This window comes from Eubalaena glacialis, chromosome 19, assembly GCF_028564815.1.
Source record: "Eubalaena glacialis isolate mEubGla1 chromosome 19, mEubGla1.1.hap2.+ XY, whole genome shotgun sequence".
Lineage (NCBI taxonomy): Eukaryota > Metazoa > Chordata > Mammalia > Artiodactyla > Balaenidae > Eubalaena > Eubalaena glacialis.
This window is the reverse complement of record NC_083734.1, coordinates 16,866,371-16,886,862: the sequence shown is the minus strand read 5'-3', so window position 1 is coordinate 16,886,862 and position 20,492 is coordinate 16,866,371. Positions and strand designations below refer to the sequence as shown.

At 50.4% G+C, this 20,492-nt stretch overlaps 2 protein-coding genes across 4 annotated transcripts in view; both read right to left on the bottom strand.

Annotated features, from left to right (window-relative positions):
- Nucleotides 1-139: 139 nt before the first annotated feature.
- On the bottom strand, nucleotides 140-4,266 carry DHRS13 (dehydrogenase/reductase 13). Its single transcript, XM_061176710.1, has 5 exons — nucleotides 4,039-4,266; nucleotides 3,827-3,945; nucleotides 2,697-2,820; nucleotides 2,205-2,516; nucleotides 140-766 (listed from the first exon to the last, which is right to left on the bottom strand). Exons 1-5 carry the CDS (start codon nucleotides 4,163-4,165, stop codon nucleotides 324-326), a joined length of 1,125 nt encoding a protein of 374 aa, XP_061032693.1. The 5' UTR covers nucleotides 4,166-4,266; the 3' UTR covers nucleotides 140-323.
- Nucleotides 4,267-6,570: 2,304 nt separating this feature from the next.
- Nucleotides 6,571-20,492, bottom strand: part of PHF12 (PHD finger protein 12) — a 39,740-nt gene continuing 25,818 nt past the window's right edge. The window contains exons 6-15 of one of the 3 annotated variants that reach the window (XM_061175325.1): nucleotides 19,244-19,376; nucleotides 17,025-17,189; nucleotides 14,236-14,394; nucleotides 12,821-13,616; nucleotides 11,504-11,629; nucleotides 10,644-10,787; nucleotides 9,660-9,758; nucleotides 8,851-8,933; nucleotides 8,121-8,259; nucleotides 6,571-7,756 (exon numbers count right to left, since the gene is read on the bottom strand). In XM_061175325.1, the coding sequence (XP_061031308.1) occupies nucleotides 7,422-7,756; nucleotides 8,121-8,259; nucleotides 8,851-8,933; nucleotides 9,660-9,758; nucleotides 10,644-10,787; nucleotides 11,504-11,629; nucleotides 12,821-13,616; nucleotides 14,236-14,394; nucleotides 17,025-17,189; nucleotides 19,244-19,376 (2,179 nt within the window). In that variant the 3' untranslated portion in view covers nucleotides 6,571-7,421. The other 2 variants (XM_061175326.1, XM_061175328.1) reach the window with 2 other exon arrangements.

Here is a 20,492-nt window from a genome sequence, read left to right as displayed (position 1 = left end):
CAAATTCCCAGGCCCTCATCCAGGGCTGATCAGCATTCCTGAGGGTAGGGCCTGGAAAATACGAAATTCAAATTCCTGAGAAGCCGCATCTGGCACACTATGCCCCACCTCTCAATCTGGGGTTACTGTCACTCTCAGGAAGAAATCATCACCCTTTATTTCCTTCCATCAGGAAACGAGCTGTCCAGGATGTAGCTTGAAGCCCCAGAAAGTAACCATGGAGGTAAAAATTGCAACCCTCTCAATGCCCAGTGCGTGGCCTGGAACACAGCTAAGGTTTTCAAGGCCCACCAAGTGTCCTGGAAAGCTTGCCGGCCTGGGGGTTAGGAGGTTTGGAGCTCAGGTTCAGCTTTAACCAGAATTCGGCACATGACCTTAGACAAGTCTGGTGAACTCTGAGGGCTGGGGTAGAGTTCAGAAGCCGTGGGCTCCTCAGGGTGGGGGCTGCTCGGAGAAGATGGGTCCTCAGGCTGGGGATCTTCATCAGATTCGGCACCCTCCCCAGGCCCAAGCCCAGCTAGCCTTTTGCTGGCCTCCCATAGCCGGTGAGCTGCCCGGTCGTCTCTTGCAGCTGGGGGCACCTCCTCCACATGGCAGTTGGCAAAGTATCTCCCACTGAGGGGCTCAATGCCCTCCTGCAGAGCGCAGTACAGGGGTGTCTGGGCACCCCCTCGTGGTGCCCGCAGCACCAGCCAAGCCACTGGGCGCAAAAGTGGGCATAGCCATCCAGGAACGTGGCGCAGGAACAGCTCCGAGTTCACCGGCCCTGTGGACAGGAAGAAAGGAAGGAAGGAGCCGGGAGGACAGTGGGTGAGGGCCCAGGGTAAGAGCAGCAAGAACAGGGCTAGAAGGGAGTGGGGAACAGAGTCCAGTTCCAGGGAAACCGAGGTAGTATCTACCAGGTAGTATTTAGGGCCCTGACAAGGTGACCTCACTCGTTTCTAACAGCAAGCTCCTCTTCTCCATCCAAACTCCTTATATATCCTCATCTTCCAGATTTTGCTCATGTTGTGTCCCCAGCCTGGAACAATTCTGTCTCTCTCCACCTTTTCTACTAGCTCATCTTTTTTCCTATTCCTTTGTTTAATCAGCAAACATTTATTAACACCTGTAGTAGACCAGACACTGTTTCGGACATTAGAGACATGGAGTGTAATAATGGTTAACTATAATTATTATTGTCACTATTATAGTTATTAATGAGCCTTAAGCAATGATTATCTAATATGCAGTATGGTAATATGGGTGGGGCAAATCTTGTTATGCTGGAACCTGTTCCTTAAAGGCAGGGATGGGTCTTAGTCATCAGTAAAATCACTCAGACTGTAAGACAAAATGCTTACAGTGGACCCGCAGACCCTGGATGACCCAGCCCACCTCTATTCCTCATCTCTTGCCACTCTCTCCCCTCTTACTCTGTTCCAACCATACCAGGCTCCCTGTTCTTTCTCAAGAACACCAGGCACTTCTGCCTCAGGGCCTTTGCACTTGCTATTTACTCTGTTCTTTACCTCTTCTCCTCAGAAAGCCTCATGGCTCATTCTCTCATCTCCTTCAGGCTTCTACTCAAATATCACCTTTTCAGATACATCTTCCTTGACTGCCATAGATAAAAATAGCACTCCCTGACATTTCTTTTTTTCTTTTTCTTGTGCCAACCCTGTCATTTCTTAGTCCCCTTACCCTGTTTTATCTTTCCCCATAGCACTTTATCACCACCTGTCACTGTATATATTTATTTATTAGCTGTCTCCCCCTTCTCTAAAGTAGAATGTAAACTCTACAAGGATAAGGTCTTTGTTTTGCTCACTGCTACATCCCCTGCATTGAGATTAATGCCTGGAACATAGTAGGTACTCAGTAAATGCTCCCTGAATGAATAATTATTGGCTAACATCATCATTATCATCATGTTATAGTCAGTTCAGTCATGTGGATGGCTCCTTGGCGTGAGAACCTAGGCCTTATTCATTGCCATACCCTACCTAGCAGTCAGCATCCAAGTTTGTGGTGTGAGAGGAAAAACCCAGACAAAGAGAGCCTAGCTTCAAGATCAGCAAGGAACAGTTCTCTCCTTGGACCAGACTTTCTTTCTACTCTGAGATTCTGTGGCTCAATGAGAGGTTGGGGGAGCATGGGATGGGGGCAAGGATGGGAGAGGGGGAATCAAAACAAAGCAGAGCAGCCAGAGAGCCAAGTCTCACCTGGGTGGGCTGCATAGCAGGTGACGCCAGTGCCCTCAAGCTGAGTGGCGAGCTCCCTGGCAAACAATACGTTGGCCAGCTTACTGTCGGCATATGCCCGCAGCTCCTGCCGCCAGCCCACCACTGGGCGGTCCAGGCGTGTGAAGTCGAGGCGGCCTCGACGGTGGGCGGCTGAGGATACCACCACCACGCGGCTGGGGGCGCATGTCTTCAGCCGGGGCAGCAGCAGGTGTGTCAGCAGGAAGGGGCCGATGTGGTTCACTCGCAACAGCAGGTTAAAGGGCTCCCAGGTTCGGCCACAGGAACTGATCCCTGGGGCAGGGGCTAGGTGTGAGCAACTGCTCCAGAGGGATTCCTGGAGGCCTCGGTGTCCCCCATGTGAGATGGTGGTAGGGGGCATCCTTCCCACATGTCCCCTGGCAAAGCCTGGCTGGAGGGGTCGGCTGCCCCCTGGCCACCCGCCGCCCCCCTGCAGGGCCTGCTGCCCCTCACCGGCATTGTGGATGAGGATGTCCAGCCGTGGCTCAGAGCTCAGGAAGGCAGTGGCAAAGGCCCTCACGGAGGCCAGACTGGCCAAGTCCAAGGCCATGAAGATGACCTCATTGTTCCCACTCTCCTGTGGAGTGGCAAGGGCTGGGCTGTCATATGCACCCTTCTCTTCTTCCCTCTCCCCAGGCACCAAATTCTGAGAGTTCAACTCCTACTACTACTAAGATCTGCCCCTAGGCGTTAGAATGTAGTGGATAAGTGTGTGGACACTGGATGCAAATCTTGACTTTGCCTATTACTAGAGTGAGACCTTGGGCAAGATGCTTAATCTTTCTGAGCCTTAGTTCTCTGTAAAGTGGGAATAATAATAATAGTACCTATCTCAGAGTTATTGTGAGGATTAAATGAGTTAATATATGTAAGATCTTTAGAACAGTGCCTGGCACGCACTCGTGCATAGGCACTTGCTATTATTATTATTATTATTATCATCATACCCTCTGCCCATTATTGTTTACCCTAAAATCTACAACAGACTTCTCACTGGTGTCCTCCAACCCACTCTTACCCCCTCCAAACCAGACGCCACACAGCCACCAAGAGGTTCATTCCAAAAGGCTATTCTGACAGTCCAGACACTATGTAGGACCCTTCACTGGATCTCTACTGCCCATTCTATAAAATCTGATCTCAGTAGGGTCTGTAAGGGCCCTCAGAACCTGGCCCTGGCTCAGAGTGTTCAGCCCCTTCATTTTGCCTCTTTTCCTCATACTCTGTGCTCCAGCCTCATTAAACCTTTTAATCGGTTTCTTAAATCAGACCAATTAATTTGCCTCAGGGCCTTTGCATATGCTGTTCCCTCTGCTGTTCCCTTTCTGACTCTTTCATTAATGTAACTTCTACCGGTCCTTAAATGTCTTAGAATTGCAATTAATTCCTTCAGGTCTGATGCCCTTTTGCTGTGTGACCAGAAGACCTGTGCACCCCCTCTTCTGCACTTGGCGAACCGAGCCGCACTCTCCTTTCAGGGGCTGCGTTTCCTCCAAACCTGCCCCGAGCTGCTCTGCTCACCCCTGTGTCCCAGGTGTGACTGTCCTCTGTTCACGGTCCCGCCTGGCCCCGCCCTCCCTCACCTGGCGGAGGTCGAAGGCGGCCGCCTCCCCGCGCTCCCGGCTCCGGCAGGCTAGAACCACGCGCGCTCCCCGGCGCGCCAGCTCCAGCGCCGTCATCTTCCCGATGCCGCTGTTGGCGCCTGCGGAGGGCGGGCGGGAGCCGAGCTGAGCCCGCGGGCCACCGCCCCCGCCGTCCCGGCCTCCCCGCCCCATGCCCGCCAGCCGGCACTCACCCGTGACCACGGCCGTGCGGCCCCGCAGGCTGGCGATGCCGCGGCACGGCGGCCCCTTCACCAGGTTGTAATAGACTAGCACGTAGGCGCCCAGCAGCAACCCCACGCTCAGCAGCAGCGCCTCCATGCCGGCCGCGCCTCCGGGCTCCCGCTCAGGCCTCGAGCAGCCCTGGATCGCCGCCTGGAGGCTGCAGGATCGCCCCGCACGGCCCTGGAAGGGCGACAGGCGCGCTTCGGCCTCGAGAAGGCGGAGGCGGAGGTGGACGCGGGCGGGAGGCAGGGCGGGGGGTGTGTGTGCGTGCGTGTGCGCGTGGGCCCTGGGAGCGCCCCCTAGGCGTGCGTCTGCGTCCTCTGGGTGTGTGCTGGTGCGAAAACCTAGGTGCATGTGTGCGCTTGAGCCCTGGGAGCGCCCTCTACGTATGTACATGAATCCCTAGGGAGGGCGTGAATGACTTTTTGGTGTGTAATGTGCCCATGGATCCTGGGATCGCCCTTTAGGTTGTGTGCGTGCCTCTGGATCCTGTGTGTGTGTGTGCCCATGTGAGCACCTTGTAGGTGTGTGAATTTGTGGGCCTCGAGACCCTCCAGGTGTGTGCATGCATCTGTAGTCTGTCAGTGGGTGCTTGAGTGACCGTCTTCGTATGTACCTGTACTTTGTGCTGGGCTCTGGAGCAGGAGGCTAAGCAGATGTGTGAGCCCTCTGGGTGTCAGTAAATAGCAATCCTTCCCATCTGGAGAGGAGTGGGTACATGAATGCTGCTGTGTCTGAGAGTGAGTCCAGTCCTGGACGCTCTGCTCTCAGTAAACAAGTCCGTCAATTCCTAATCCTCATATTCAGCCCTCAGCTTCTGGGATTCTTCCCAAAGAGGCCAGCGAGGTGGCACAGTGTGTTCAGGGTGGCACCATCAGTTAAGGGCTGTCAGGAGTCACTCATTCATTAGCTGTCTATCTCCCTGCCTTCCCCACCCCTCCACTTCTGAAGGGAAGCAGGAAGAGAGTGTAAAATCTGTTATCTGATCTTCAGGAGGAAATTTGTCTCTGAAATTCTCACAGGTGGTAGAAATAGGTAAAGAAGCTCCATCACTGAATGGAAGTGATTATGATGGCAAAGTGGGTGGGGACAGCTAGGGAGGCATGGGTAAGGGTATTCCTGGCCAGGTGACTTGCCAGGAGAAAGGAGAAAAAAATCTAGTACAATTTAGCACCCATTGTTTGGCACTTATGGCGTGCCCAGCAGTGCAGTTAGCCTTGGAAATACCGAGCAGAACAATGTTTTTGTCCTTAAGGAGTTCAAGAGGCCCATTAGGGTAGGGGTAGGAGAGTGGCGGAGACAAAGCTAGACAAGTAGGTGGAAGCCAGGGCCAGACCTCACATTCCAGGGGGAAGTTTCCTATTTAGCTGCACTGTGGATTCAGTGTTCAAGTGTCAATACTGTGGGATGAGGCTAGGGATGGAATATTAATAAAATAAATGGATGCACTCTCCACCCCCACCAAGGCAAAATCCTGATATGCGAACAGGTACCACCCACTCTAACAGTGCTGGCATACACACAGATGTGTTCTTTAAGGAGTAGGAGATGGTCTTCAGGAAAAACTTCTCAGATAAGGTTTCTTAGGTAAAGTGTACGAGGAGGAAGAAATAGTTTGGTTTAAAAAGAGGGTGCTTGGGGGCCTTAAAATTAAGGTAACGGGTAGAATCATCTTCTGAGGAGGAACTGCAGTTGTAAAGTTGTGATCACAAGTCACGTTACTTGTGGCACAGCTGAGTCAGAGATTGGATTTCTCCTTTTTCATGTTCTTCAGACATTTGAATCAACAAACTCCGCACTAGATTCTAAGCTCCAAGAGGCAGGGGCCACATCTGCCCTGGTGATTGCTCACAGCAAGTGACCTAGACCAAGACGCAAGGCCTGGCAAAGGCCGGAACTGGAGGAACTCGAGTGATACTTCAATATATTAATGAATTCCTCCATGCCCAGCTAAGGGCTCCGGGCGAAAAAAAACAAAACCAGGTGTTATGACTTCCCCCAGAATAGGTGGATAAAATAAGATAGCAAACAACTGGAACCAAAGGCAGCGCCAACTCCTTGGGTTAAAGCTTCTAGACCAGAATGCAGAGGTCTCATGCCATCTTCTATTTTAATGTTTTGGTTTTGGAGCCAGGAGGAGCAGGGATCTGCACACTCTTGGATTCTTGCACAATCTGATCGTGTCAAATGATCAAGCCCTCTGAACCCCCTCAAGTCACCCACAAAGCCACAGAACATCCCCCCTTCGCAGCTGCACCCCTCCCCTCCCATTTCTCCCTCCCACCTTAGGTGCACTTTTCTCCAGTGCCTCCCCTCTCCTGACTTCCCTTGGGGACTAAGTATCTGGGAGTGACGCTTGTTCAATGAGGCTGTGGGACCAGGGCCTCAGGGAGGGTCCCCTCTAAGGGTGATGACAGGTAGGACAGACAGGCAGAAAACATAATTTGAAGTATTTTTGTTTTTTTATATACAGAATACAGGAAAGTTTCTGTAAAGTCTAAAACATTACAATTACTATGTACATCGGTACTAGTTGTCGGGGTGGAGGGAAGAGGAGAGAAGTGGCAGGAGAACAAAAAAAGGAGACAGAACAGGTTTACGACAAAAACGCTTTTGCTACAATAGACAATTTGAAGAAAACGCTCTACCACATGTAGTACTGTACAGTTTTTAAAAACATTGAAAAAATGTCATCACTAGATGTATTTACACAAAATCCAAATACACTTTTCCTTATTTGAAATAAAATAGATGGACAGCCAGAAAAAGAATTCATTTCTCATTTGTCCATAATACACAGTAGCTACCTGTAGTGCAACCGCTGCAGAAAGGGAAAATAACCTGGAGGGTGGGAACCATGGAAGGAGGGTGGGTAGCGATCTTTATATTAAATAAAACAATGATATTGTATAGATTTTGCTGTATGAAAACTGTATTTTTTTCTTTTAATATAAAACTATTGTCACTGCCACAAAATAGAACAAGTTTCTGATTATTTTACAACGGCGGGCGAGGGGGAGGGAGCAGGTGGTGGGTGGGGAACGGTTTTGTGTCGGAGGAGGTGTCCAGACCACTGGCCTTCCCCTCCCTGCCCACGCTGTTCCTCAGCTCGGTCTGCCGCTTTCCCATGAAATGCTGAGTACAAATATATGTGCAAATGCCCCCTAGAACTTGAGAAAAGAAAAAGGATTTTTAAAAAACAGTCAAAAGGTTTTCTTCATTTCATGCAAAGATTGTAGTTGAAGGGTTTCTGGTGGAGTATAGAAAAAACCCCGGGCTTGGTTTGTGTACATTTTTGCATTGCAGGAGTCTTGGGTTGGGTGGAAGGGCGGGTGACGGGTGGCTGCCAGTCCTAGGGAACGGAGTTGGAGCGCAGCACAGGGCCCTGGTGGGGCTTGAGAGAGAGCTTCTCGGCCAAGACCCCATCCTGTAGCAGGCCGGCATCGCCTTTGGGCTGTTTGGTCGCAAACTCAGTGATGCTGAAGACAAACTGCAGGCACCCCAGCTTGATGTAGCTGCCGTGGTGCAGTAAGGCCGTGCCCTCCCAGCCGGCCCCACTGCCCCCAATCAAGCTCGAGCTGCTGGCTTTGCAGTTGCAGGGTCTCCGCTGCGGCCCCTGGGCCTGGGAGCTCATCATGGCTGCCTCCTCACTTGGCTCTTCATCCTGTTTCTGGTGCCGGCGGCGCCCTGGGAAAAAGGGGGAAGGTCACAGGAGAGGAACAGTGAGCAGCCAACCCACCTGGGCTGTCTGCCAGGGTTGGGCCCCTGTACCTCCCCCGTCTAAATGCTGCGTGACTCGGGGTGAGGGGCACTCAGAAAGGACCGGTGGAGTCTGAAGTCCCCAGGTAGGTGTGTACACACGTGGGGCTGCACAGCACCTGCTTCTCTGTGGCCTTTCCTGGGCCCACGAGCAAGGAGAACCTGGCCAACGGGACCAGGAAGGCAAGAGACGGCAGGTCATGGCAGCAAGCCAGAGCCACCCTGGCTGAGGCATTAGAGAATGTGTCCAAAATGGCAGGCTCTGTGGCCACAGGCCTCTGCTCCAACTTACTGATGACACTCTGCACCTTGGCAACAATACTGCTTGGGGGGGTTGGCGGCGTCTTCTCAGAGAAGTCACATGAATACAGCACATTGTCCACCGTTGTCCCGTGCTCACTGTAGTTTAACAGCTCATAATGTTTGGTATTCTGAGGAGGAGGAGGGAAGATAAGATGTGTGGTCTGCTGCGTGGGGCCTGGGGCTAAGGGGAGAGAGGACACATGGAGAAGGCTGTGCTGCTCTACCTGGGGAGCTCCCTCTTTCTTCCCCAATCATGCCCCCCTTCCCTGTCCCTTTCGAATGGGGCACAAGACTCACCTCTTCAAGGAAGCTTTCCTTCCTAACCCACCCCTCGCCCCCCCAGTAGTCTGCCTCCCTAGCACGGGCTCCTGGTGAAATGATATTCACTGGCACGTGATGATGATGATGAAACTCCCAGGGACACGCCCAGAGGGCTTGGTTCCTTCTATGATGGTCCCCTCCCCTGCTTTAGGGTGCTCCGCCCTGCGCTGGGCCTGTTGACCAACCTCAGGAGAAATGGGAGCCCTGCTCCTGGGGAGCAGGTAGCCATGTAGGATGCCCCTTCACACCAAGACTCTTCTCCAGGAATGATGGGGACGGAAGAAAAGGAGAGGACCCCCAACCCCCTTCCCCTCACCCCAGGGCACTGAACAAACCCCAGTGCCTGGGACAGGGCTCAGGTTGGAAGACCTCTCTCCCACCGCGTCCCCACCCCTCACCTCATCGTAGAAGATGCAGGCGTGTTTCCCGGACACGTAGTTACAGTGACCATAGTTTGTAAGGCACACGTCCATGTCAGCTCCTGCGAGGTGGCAGGAGGCGAGGAAAAGGAAGGCAGAGAACAGACTGTCAGGGGTATGTGTGGGGGAGGTGAGGGGGCAGGGGACTTCCGGGCGGGAGCTCAAGGGGTAGGTAGCTCAGGGCCCTCTCCTTGTATTTTTGAACAAAAACTGATGTCTTTTCTAATCCCCTGTTAAAGAACGGCTGTCCCCGCCAGCTCATCTGCTTTAGAACATGTGCTGTTGCCCAGAGGAGAGCAGTGAGCTACTGAAGAGGATGGGGTATTTCTAGGAGAGCACAAGATGGGGTGCAGGGCCCATAAACCGTATCATCTGAAAGAAAGGGAAAGTTCTAGGCTAAGGGCTCATCTGTCCCTCTGCACAAGATGTAGGGCTAACTAAGTGTAAGTGTTAGATATGTGTGAGCCCCATCACTTTTTCAAAGATCTCCAGGGACAAAGCATTTGCCCTCTCCTCAGGTATTTCCTGCAGTGTTTAAAATGCCTCACTGGGTGGCAGTCAGAGCTGACGTTCAGCCCTCCTGATGCCACACTGGGCACAAGGCAAAAGGGCCTGAAGCAGGGAAGACAAGCAGTTGACAGTCTCCTTTCTTAGTCCCTCTTGTCCAGAGGTCTGCTGGGTTAAACCCGTCAGCCCTGGAGAGGGCTTCCCTCCCTTTCTAGCCTCTGTGGGTAAGAGTATCAATCTTTAGGGCCGAACAGATTCAGCACCTCTCCCAGCTGGCTTACCTGTCCCGATGTAGAGGGTTCGATAGCACATGTTCACAGCCCCTCCCAACCCTAAGAGAGGGTAGAACACAGCTCGGGCCTGTACTTCCCTTCTCGGCACTACAAGGCAAACACAGGGATGGGACCATTCAGAAGCAGAACCTGGGGCCCAAACATAAATCAACAGAACCTGGACCTTTGCTGATGGCCTGAAGAAAATAATCCCACTGGATGAGTCATCTTTCCAAACTCACATCTGACACTAGGCTGCTTCAGGGTGAGGCTTTCTCTCCCCACTTATAGCATTTCCCACATGGGTAATAAGAAGGACCACCTTTGAAGATGACCATATAATTCAAGGATGATAGTACTTGAAGCACCTGGGCTGCTTGTTGGTTTATCAGGGATATACCAACTGATACTATAGGGAGGCTGTGCAAAAAAAACCAGAAGGCACAGACCAATGCTTCTCTAATTTTGAATATGAATCACCTAGGGATCTTGTTAAAATGCAGATTCTGATTCCATAGGTCTGAGGTGGGGCCTGAGCTCTGCATTTCTAACAAGCTCTTAGGTGATGCTGATGCTACCGGTTCGGGGACCACCTTCTAAGCAGCGAGGCTTTTAATGGCTAATGCTCAAAGGGCTATCCTAAGCAGAGTTAACCTTTTGGGAAACTCTTCTAACTCAAATATTTGAGAGCAATTGAGCAGAAAGCACACCACAAATACCCAAAGGCACTCATAGCTGCTTTCTGTGTCTCAAAGAGGACGCGTATGAAAGAGTTACAGCAGGCTTTCCCGAGTCTGATCTGAAAGCTGTGGTTGCCATCTTGTTTCTGCTTTCTGAGAAAAGAAACCACGGTGTTTTATTAAGCCCAGTAAAGGCATACATGGAGGACTGAGATACTGAAAGCTGAGATTCTCCACGGAGAGGAGATGGCTGTTCACACACAGAGGGTAGATCTTAACGGCGTGGTGTGGTGGCAGATATGGGCATGCGCACCTTCTGTGTGGTGCCCTCCAGAAGCCAGCGGATGTGCCCCGACACTGCCTGGTGAAGCTTGGACCCGGGAGGGGAAAAGCTGATGTATTCTCTGCAAGGCCAGAAACTTGACCAGCTTCTCGTCCAGCATATTTATCTCGATTTCTGTTAACCAAAGAGAAAGATTAAAAAGCTGCTGAGGAGGAAATGGAATGCGGAAGTAGGTGAGCATCACAGAGCAACTATTTCAGCATTCCTAAAATCCAGCCAAGTGATTTTCTTAAACAACACAGAGTACAAAGTGGTACAAGGATCTGGAGCTGAGCACCTCACTAGCCATTTGCAGTGAGAGACAGATGCCAACGCAGCCTGTGCAGATGCCTCCTGCAGTGGCGTAGCTTAATGTTAGGTACAGCGGTCCTAGAAAGTGGAGCAAGACAAACCACTTGCCTGCCTGTGGGGGAGGGCCCAGATGTCTGACACTGAGGCTTGGATTTTCCACCCACCCTGTTCAGAGATCAAGACCTGCCCCAGTTCTCCCTGACTCTGGGGGCTTCTCACAGATGAGATCCCTCCTTTGGGAGCAAGGCTCCTCCTGGTTTTATTCTTCAAGTCCAGATGATCTGCCTAAAGTGATTTTCTTCTCTTCTCACTGGTTCAGCTTGGCTTTGCTCTCCCTTCGTCTTTGATTATGTGTATATGCACGTATATAAGGCAGAAATAAGAGAAGGGGCTTTCTTTCCTACCCCACTCCCCTACCCACCTCCCAGCCCTCTGAGATCAGGCATCCTTTCTGTCCCCTTTTCAATGAGCTGAATGCTGCACAGGGGCAGCACCTTCACCGCAGCCGCTGGTGGCAGAGCAGCAGTTCACTCACTCACCTCCATTGACATCCATAAATGCTCGAAGTGAGTTGGTGAGGTCCACCATGGCAGTAGAGTTGGCTGGGAAAGAGGGTACGGTTAAAGCGCTTCCTATGGATAACGTGCCGGGGCTGACCTTGCCATCTGGGGACGGAGCAGGAAGACTGTTACTTACGTCGCCTGAGGGAAACCCACCGGTCCAATCCCCCACTGCCGAGACAGGTCTGGATTTCGGACCCAAGGTGATGTTCCCTTCTTGATTCTCACCCCATAGGCTCTGGAACTCCTAGAGCTAAAAACGTGTGGTGAGGAAGGGCAGATGGAACGACAATGCACCCGGGCACGCAGGAGTCTCCAGAGCACTGAGAACAAGTGAAATCTACTGCTCTGGGGAACGTGGTGGGATAGCTTCATTCGCTGGGCCATGACTACCTCCCTGCTGCCTCTGCTCATTCAAATAAGTGGTGCCTGCCTCTGCAATTCCTGCGTACTCAAGTTGGACTCACAGGGTGCAAAATCTATCCAGGTTGGTATTAAGAGATAAACAGAACAGGAAAAGAGCCTGAGAGTAGGGGCCATCCTGGGACCAGGGGCCCCCATGCAGAGAAGTCACAGTCACCTGGTTACCGAGACTCCCAGCTGACTAGGAGGCCAGCTTCAGTTCAGACGGGAGAGACCACAGGGGGTTCCAGCAGCATCTGAAACCTGGTTCAGATGCTGGGGTCAGCAACCTTGAGGTCCTGAATGCTGACTGGGGACAGCTGAAAGAGCAGGTCTACACCAGGCCAAGTATGGATTAAGGGACTGCCTTTTGGAATGTGGCCCGAGGGCAAGCTTTTGGGCCAGACCAACCTCTGTGGGCATCTGCACTCCCTGACATGGAAATTCCTTCAAATGAGCTCTCTCTGAGAATCTGGATCAGGTGTGGATCTAGTTTCTGGTGTGGATCATGAAACACTGAAGCCATCACCCAGAACCTCAGGCTGACCACAGTGGCTCCAGAGAGCATGCTGCTTTCCTCTAAGGTGAAGGAACAAAACAGGCAGAAGACTAAGCCTGGAAGGTGTGGGAAGGTGGAGCGAGAAGACCCAGGCCACAGTTCGAATCCTGCACTGACTTGGTAGGTTACCTTAAGGAAATCACTTTCAGAGCCTAAGCAGTCCCACCTACAAAATAGGGACAAGTTAACATGTACTTTCTCTTCTATCATAGAAACGGGGGAGGACAAATAATACGGACATCAAAGTCCTCTGACACATTTACAGGGATACAAGTGTTTTTTGAATCTTAAGTCTTATTTGCCAGGAAGAGCATGAAAGGCTGAGCAGCACTCACCTGACGATGGCGCTGGTGAGCAGAATCGTTGGTTGGCTCCTGTGGCCAAGATACCATCTCCTGCTGCTTGGGGGGGAGTGAGCACCCGGGTGGCATTTGGGGGTGAGCCCAGTGGCCTTGAATCTGTCAACGGAGGTCCTATCTGTGATTGGACAGTCTTTCTTTGCAAAGTGCTGGTGTTCTCGATGCTGGCACAAGAGCTGGGAACGGAAGGGGGTAGGCTTGGGACAGGAACCAAACTCCTCTGGGGGCAAGAGCTGGGGCCAGTGGCATTCTCTGTCTTCACAATGATGCCGACGGTGTGGTTCTGAAGCCCCCCAGCCGCTGGTGGCGTGAGGGGCCGAGGCCAGCCTTGCCGGTGTGAGAGGCCTGGTAGGGGGGTGTTGGCGCCTGGAAGTCGCCGGGGGTCCGTGGAATCAGTGGGGCTGCTGTAGAGGTGTGGGCCATTGGCTTTCACCTCTGTGTTCACTGGCCCGTTGGCAGTCCCACAGGGGGCTTTCTTGGATTTTTCCGCACAAGAACTGCAGCTGATGTCCTCTAGGGTTGGGGGCTGGTGGGGTGGAGAGCAGCTCAGGGAATTCTGGGTGCTAAGCCCTGAGGGGCAGGACAAGGGGTAGTGGGAAGGTGTAGGTGCCTTGTCAGCTGTTTGCAGGGAGTTGGTGATTGAGCTGTCAGTCACAATAACAGGCTTAATATCAGCCTTCTCTGTCTGCTCAGAGTCCCAATGCGAAGGCATCTGCTTAGCAGATAAATGTTTCAATATGCTGCACTGGAGCGCAACAACACTACAGAGCCACTGCAACGGAAGGAGAGGAGAGGAGAGGAGGGTGAGAGGCCTGGGAGGCGCTGGTCCTTCCTGCCACAGCGGCCAGGGCTACAGCAGAGCTGACAAGCACTGTTTCCGAGGTCGCATCGCGAATGCCCAGAGAGGGTGTGCTTGACTCCTGAGAGGGTTCCATTTCCATTCCCAAGCAAGGCTTGCTGGTATACTCGGCAGGCAACACCCTGGTCAGCAGAGCTTGGGATTCCCGTTCTGACTCTGCCCCTAAGGCTCACCTTGTCACCAATATTGAGCAAGCACCCAAGCACCTGCTGTGTGTCCAGCACTGTCACCTAACTTCTCTATAGGTCTACTGATCTGTTTCTACAAGACAGATTTGCCCGTCTCACAGCACACTGGGGGACTGATGGAGAGAAGCAGACCAGTTGACTGTGTAGTTCTCTTACTTGCCTCAGGACCTGAGCAAGAGGTTCTCTCTGGAACATTCAACTCAGGGGGCGGGATGGTGGTGGTGGGGGCTCAGGGAGGGGGAGGGTGGGGCTGCAGAAGTTGGGGATGAGAATGACTTCCAATAACAGCTGCGGCGAGGTGGGAGGAAGATTGGATTTGGAATCCCGGCCCTGCCTTCACTCACCTCTTGCTGCTCTGCCTGGGTGGCTAAGTGCTCAGAGTTCAAAAGGTGCGTCTGTGATTCCTCAGGGATCCCATTGCAGATCAGCTCCCCGTCCCGAATGGCCGCGGGTGCAATGAGAGGGGGTGGAAACTGGTACTGAGATTTGATAGCATCGGGAACCTGTTCAGGATAGACAGATAGAAGGAGGAAGGAGAGGGTGATAGTGCCAACAGGCCCAGTGGATTCTGCCCTGGCCACGCTCTTCTGTTTGTGGTGCTGATGCCCAAGGGGAAATCATCCACTAGGGTGTCCACCGAGGACGAGGAGGCCCAGTGGGCTGCTACTGCTCTGTACCTCCATCTCTTTGACTCTGATACACACACACACAGATACACATACACACACACTAGCCTGAGAAGGCACAGAACTGGAAAAAGCAGCCATGTCTCCCACTTTTCTTCATCAAGGTCCAAGAGCTGCAGAAACCAGGCCTTCTGGCATGCTGCCTTCTGCTTTGGCCTAAAAAGTATAGGATGGCCACTGGACAGGACTTCAAATTGGTACTCTAGGCTCTTATTGATCAGTATCAAATTTGAGAGATGAGTGAGCAGTATCTGAGAGATAAAAAGTTAAATAACGTCACATTCACAGTGGAAATGCTCAGCGTGAGGCCTGTCTCCTGATAAGCATTCAATCAATGTCAGTTTTCTTCATCCATTCATTCATGACTCACAAAACAATTGAAGACCTATTTGTTGCAAAAAGACAGAAGACACACCCTGAATCACACCACGTATGAATGAAAGAGCCATACAAGCAAAGAGTCATTCATACATTCAATCAACATTTATTGAGCGCCTCCTGAGTCTGGGCACTATGCCAAGTCCTAGAGATCCAGAGATGAACAAAACTTAAGCCTTGCCCCCAAGGAGCTCACAGTCTAGTGGGGAGATAAGCACAGAAACATTACAATACAATGTAAATGGGTCCTAGAAGACAGACATGTCTAAGGAGCTATAAAAAACACAGAGAGCGCTTATTTCTGTCTGGGGGGCAGGAGCTTGGGATTAGGTAAGATTTCATAGGAAGGCAGTATTTGAGCTGAGACTTGGAAGTTGAGGACAAACTTCCAGGCAGACAAAGGGGAACTAAAAGTAGGGGAGGTGGACTTGGAAAACATGTGAGAACCAACAGATTTGGTGACCAAGTCCTTACAGAGGATAAGGGAAGAAGAGCTGAATTTTGGTTTGAGGGACTGTGTAGAGATCACTGTCACTGACTGAAACAGGAGATACAAGAGGAAGAGCAGATTTGGAGGCAGAAGACTTTTGGTCTCGGGCAGGCTGAGACTGAGGTGTCTGTGGGATGGGCAGGCAGATATGAATCTAGGTATGACGAGAAAGGCAAGGAACATGGAATTGAGAGTCATCACCACTAACAGTGGTGGCTGGTGCTATGGGCTTGTCTGAGGTCATCCAGGAATCGGAAGTGGAGAAATGGGGCAGTAGGCTAGCCTAAGGTTGCCCCTGGGGAAGAGTGAAGGGGTAGGGGGAAGATGAACCCCTAACAAAGATAAGATATGAAGGTCTCAGTTGATTTTGCCTGCACTGTTATACATCAAGGATGAAGGCCAGTGTTCCAGAACAGAGCTGGAGCAGTTCTCTGCCACTGTCCTCTGGTACTACAGTCCTCATTTCACTCTCAAACTGTCTAAGAACAAAATGCTTTTCAGGCAACTCATACCCCTGGATTTTCCTCGAGAATAAGGAAACATTAAAAAAGGGGGAGGGGGCATCATAAAACAACAGGATTTTATCAAGGCCTCCTGGCCTGTTCACTTCAGCAGCCAGGCTTTCTTCCGAATCCACATGGTGAATCACACAGCTGAGATTACTCTTAGATGTTTAAGGTATGAGGCATGTCACCTCCAATATACCCTACCCTCAACTGCAAATACCTTCATTTAACTTTGGAAAACTGGTGTTTCTACTGACGCATAAATATTTACACAGTTAAGAGTTTGTTATACAGTTTTCAACAGTTAACGTCTTGCTAGCCCTGACACCCAGTGGAAGTGTGATGAGTGATTTTAAAGTGTGGCTGCCACCAAGTGGCCATATTTGAGAATTGCTGTTTTCCATTGGTGCATGGGACTGTCTGCAGGATTATTTCAAAAGAGAAAAATCAAGTTTACATTCAGATATATAGTGTTGCGCTCTCTAGGTTAAATGAATGAGACCGAACGGTTTATGAGAGCCTCAATACTACCAAATGCTTTTCAATGAAGGAAATACTCCCGTCCATCTCTGTGGACACACTTTAGCAGCTGTCAAATGCGTACAAATGTCAGGTTATACCAGTGTCACAATTTTTTGAGTATTGGTGATATATTAACAGCAGCCCAGAAAAATGGATAGTTCCTCACCTTCCATAAGGCCTTCTGCTTAATCACCCTCACCTTCCTCTCACCCGACAGCTGTGGGAAAGGGGCCATCTAACAGGAACAGATGGAATGAGTGCCAGACAAGGGGCAGTAAAAGCAGAGCACACCTAAGTTTGGTGGGAGGGGCTAAAGGGCACATCCTCAGGAGAACTAGAAACCTGGCTAAGTTTGAAGGCCCACTTGGGGGTTTCCTGACCACCATCCCCAAGTATTAAAATGATGGTCACATTCATTACTTGCTAGGACACCACAGACAGATCTCAGGGGCTTCAGTCTCCCCATCTGTAAAACTGGGACCATGATCCTCTGTCTACCCCAGGAAGGCAATCGGAGACCACCATCCTGCCTGCACCAGGTCGTGACTCACCTTCAAGCTTCTTCTTTTGACCGACTGGAGCACACGGCGGTTAGGAGGGTGCTTCTTGTGGATTCGGTTCAGGAAGTCCACTTTGACAACGTGCTGCGAAATGGTGTCCTGGAAACGGTCAAACACCTGGCACCGATTGCTCAGCGTCATGTTCTTCTGGTTCAGCTAGGGACAGAGCAGACACACTCCTGCAGTGAAGTTCAGAACGCATCCCCCTCCCAATCAACTCTATTCTCTACTTTTAAAAAAGAGGAAGCCCTGGGCCAAATGGGCTCCTTCTGTCAGGTGCTGGTATGTCCACACTCCCGTCAGAGGGCCAGGGAACATGGATGAGACGTTCTCCCTGAACCCTGCCCAGTCCAGCCTAATTCCTACTTCCTGGGGAGGCTTGAGGGGTACAAGAAATAGGGAATTAGCCAAGAAGTGCCCTTCCAAATTCAGCCTCTGACAGTCGTCTATCCAGCATATAGGGTTCAGAGGAGATGCAGGCCTTGGCCCGAGAGCGCTCCAGACTCCTTTCCTAGCAAGGGATTTTCTCCCACCAGAAGCAAGACTGTTTCCTGTATGGGAGCTTGGCTGACAGGTGAGATCAGCACCAGAATACTGTGTCTCCTGCCCTACTCCTCCTCCACGGTACTAGGGAACATTAGTGAACCCATCTGGATACCAGAGCCTTGCTCTACAGCAGGCAGAAAACCTTGGACTGCTCTCAGAGGCCATAAGGAGGGAAGAAAAGTTTGTGCAGCAGCATAGAGAAGGCATAAAGAAACGATGCCTCTTTTCCTCTTCTACATCTGGTCCCCTACACATTAATTAAAAGAAAAGGGGACTTCCTCGGTGGTCCAGGGGTTAAGAATCCGCCTTCCAATGCAGGGGACGCGGGTTCCATCCCTGGTGGGAGAACTAAGATCCCACATGCCGCGGGGCAACTAAGCCTGCGCGCTCTAGAGCCAGCCTGCCACAACTAAGACCCGATGCAGCCAAATAAATAAATATTAAAAAAAAAAAAAAAAAAAAGATCTATGTGGCAGCTTCCTAACTAGTACATTAGGAAAAACCCCTAAGTGGCTAATAAAAAGTCACCCAATTAATAATTTCTCATCTGCTGGAAAGCTGCTCTTACAGATTCATATTTGGGTTGGCTGCTCATGGTTGGTTTTTTCTGGTTCAGCAAGAGGCAAAACAAGACCACTGGGCCTCGCAGAGAGGCTTCCTCCTATGTAAACTTTTCTGAGTGGCATTAGTCAAATGAAGAGGGCCAAACAAACCTTTTCTCCCTATGTGCAAGTCTATAACTGAAGTTCCTCTCGGTGCAAAGTGGACAGCACACTGTCATGCTGAAGGCAAGCAGTCATTCCATGGTTATCATCATCTGATGGACAATGTCTTAAGCAATTACCCTTTTAATTTGGAAAGGCTGCTCTTACAAGGGACCTGCTCCGCCTGAGGCCCTCTCCCATTCAACCTTCCGAGTGACCGTGCCTATCAGGAAATGTCCTAAACCTCTTTTGGAGATAGCAAATTACAGTTCTATTCTAGCCCCGGGAAGTAGTCTGGAAAATGTAACCAAACCTCCTGGGAGATAAGATAATAGAACCCTCATACCATTCATTCATTCATTCAACAACTTACTTACTGAACACCTATTATGTGCCATGACAAGGTCTTTGTAAAGAAACAAGTGAAGGGCAAGAGCCTCATTTGGTGCGTAGGACACATAAGGTGTTCAATAAGTGGTTGACTGTCTGGAATACCGTTATCTGTGTCAATTCTTCAGTTCTCCAAAGTTACTGGGCAGTTAACTGCCAGTGCTACGAGAATAAATATTTTAGAATTTTCTTAGTTTGTTCCCTCTAAAAACAAGAAGCAAGAAAATATGGAAGAGCATTTATTTGCATAAGGTTGGGTCTAATGCACTCCCCCTTTTAGGGCTGTAAAACCAACTGCTTAATTCATTACAGAGGAAATTATTCACGAACAACCAAGTGCTAGTGGGTTAAGTCTGTCTGTGCGACTGAAACAAGGCATTGCGGGAAAAGGCTAAATGCACAGCTGAGGCATGTGAAAGTAATCAGAACTGAGTAGGATGGTTTGCAGAAACCAGCATCTGAGAGATTAAAGTGAACTCTGGTACAAAGCTGACTATACTATGCTTTCCACTGAATCAGTCCATGCCCCAGCTGTGCCCACAGAGGACTGAAGGACACTGCTGTGCTTACCACCACATGTTCGATGTGATTCGGACACATCCATCTGCCCAGGGGCATGGCAGTGAGCGGTGGCTCGAGGCAGTCCATGTGGAACAGGAGGGGGCAATAGTCACACTGGATAAGAGGGGCCACGCGACAACTCCTGCAAAAAAGAGATATAGGCCATTTCTATGGCAGGGTGGGAGAATTCAAACAAACTCTGCACTGTGGAACAGCTTCCCTTCCTTAATCCTAACAATGTTCTCCCACACCCTCCTCCCCAATAATCCAGTTACATTCACCATTAGGAAGATGGATGAAGTTGGGGGCTACCACCAGGCTCCTCATTATTCTCTCTTCTAAGAGGGATGTAGAGAAGTGAATGTTTTTTTGGAGTAGAGCTAAAGTGGTTGTCACAGCAGGAATGATCAATGCTTGGTACCCACTGGGGGAAGACAGCCAATCCTGCTCTGATCTTTCTACTCCTTAAAAGAAAGCAACTACCTCAGTTTAAAAGAAAAAAAAAACAAACCACTAGCAACCTTTCCAGAGTCTTATACTACAAGAGGAAAAGATTTCTCTTCCACATGAAGCACTGAGCAAAACTGACAACTAGAGAGTTGTGCTGGAAAAATGGTTTTGTAATGTATTCGTGTAAGCATAGATCAAGGGAGGGTATGTAAGCTAATGCCAATTATGATTTGTAACTACAATACTCAGTGAGTCCTTAAGCTGCTCTGGAGACACAGTTTGGGCGTGGCTCAGAGTTCCGCTGCTCTACTATCTGGTTCCCTATAGCTTTTGCTGTGGAATATTTCTTTTTGATAGCTATTTTCTCCTGCTATCCTGCCCTTCTAACACATCCAAGCCAACAAGTCCAGCTTCAGTAACTGAAGCAGCTGGTTCCTGTCACTGAGGAGATCCTATTTGAAGGAAACCAGCGTCCCAGGGAAGCTACAACTGGGGCAGCCTAGAGGCTTTTGGAAGTCATCCAGTCTGATGCATACCAGCTAGTATATTTGTACTACTTTAAAATTCATCTTTAGTGCTTTAAAAATCATTTGCCTTTTCCAGGGATGTGTGTCTCTGCTGGCCACAGTTCTTCCTGCTAGCCAGTCTAAATATCTCATGCTTCATTTTAAGTCCAACTCCTCTCGTTCTAGCCTCTATAAACACGGTTTACAGTACTTCTGCACCGTGATTCTTCAAGAATTTTTTGTTAAAACATTCAAGGCTCTGGTCAATTAGTCACTCAGTCTCTTTGTACTCATACCATCAG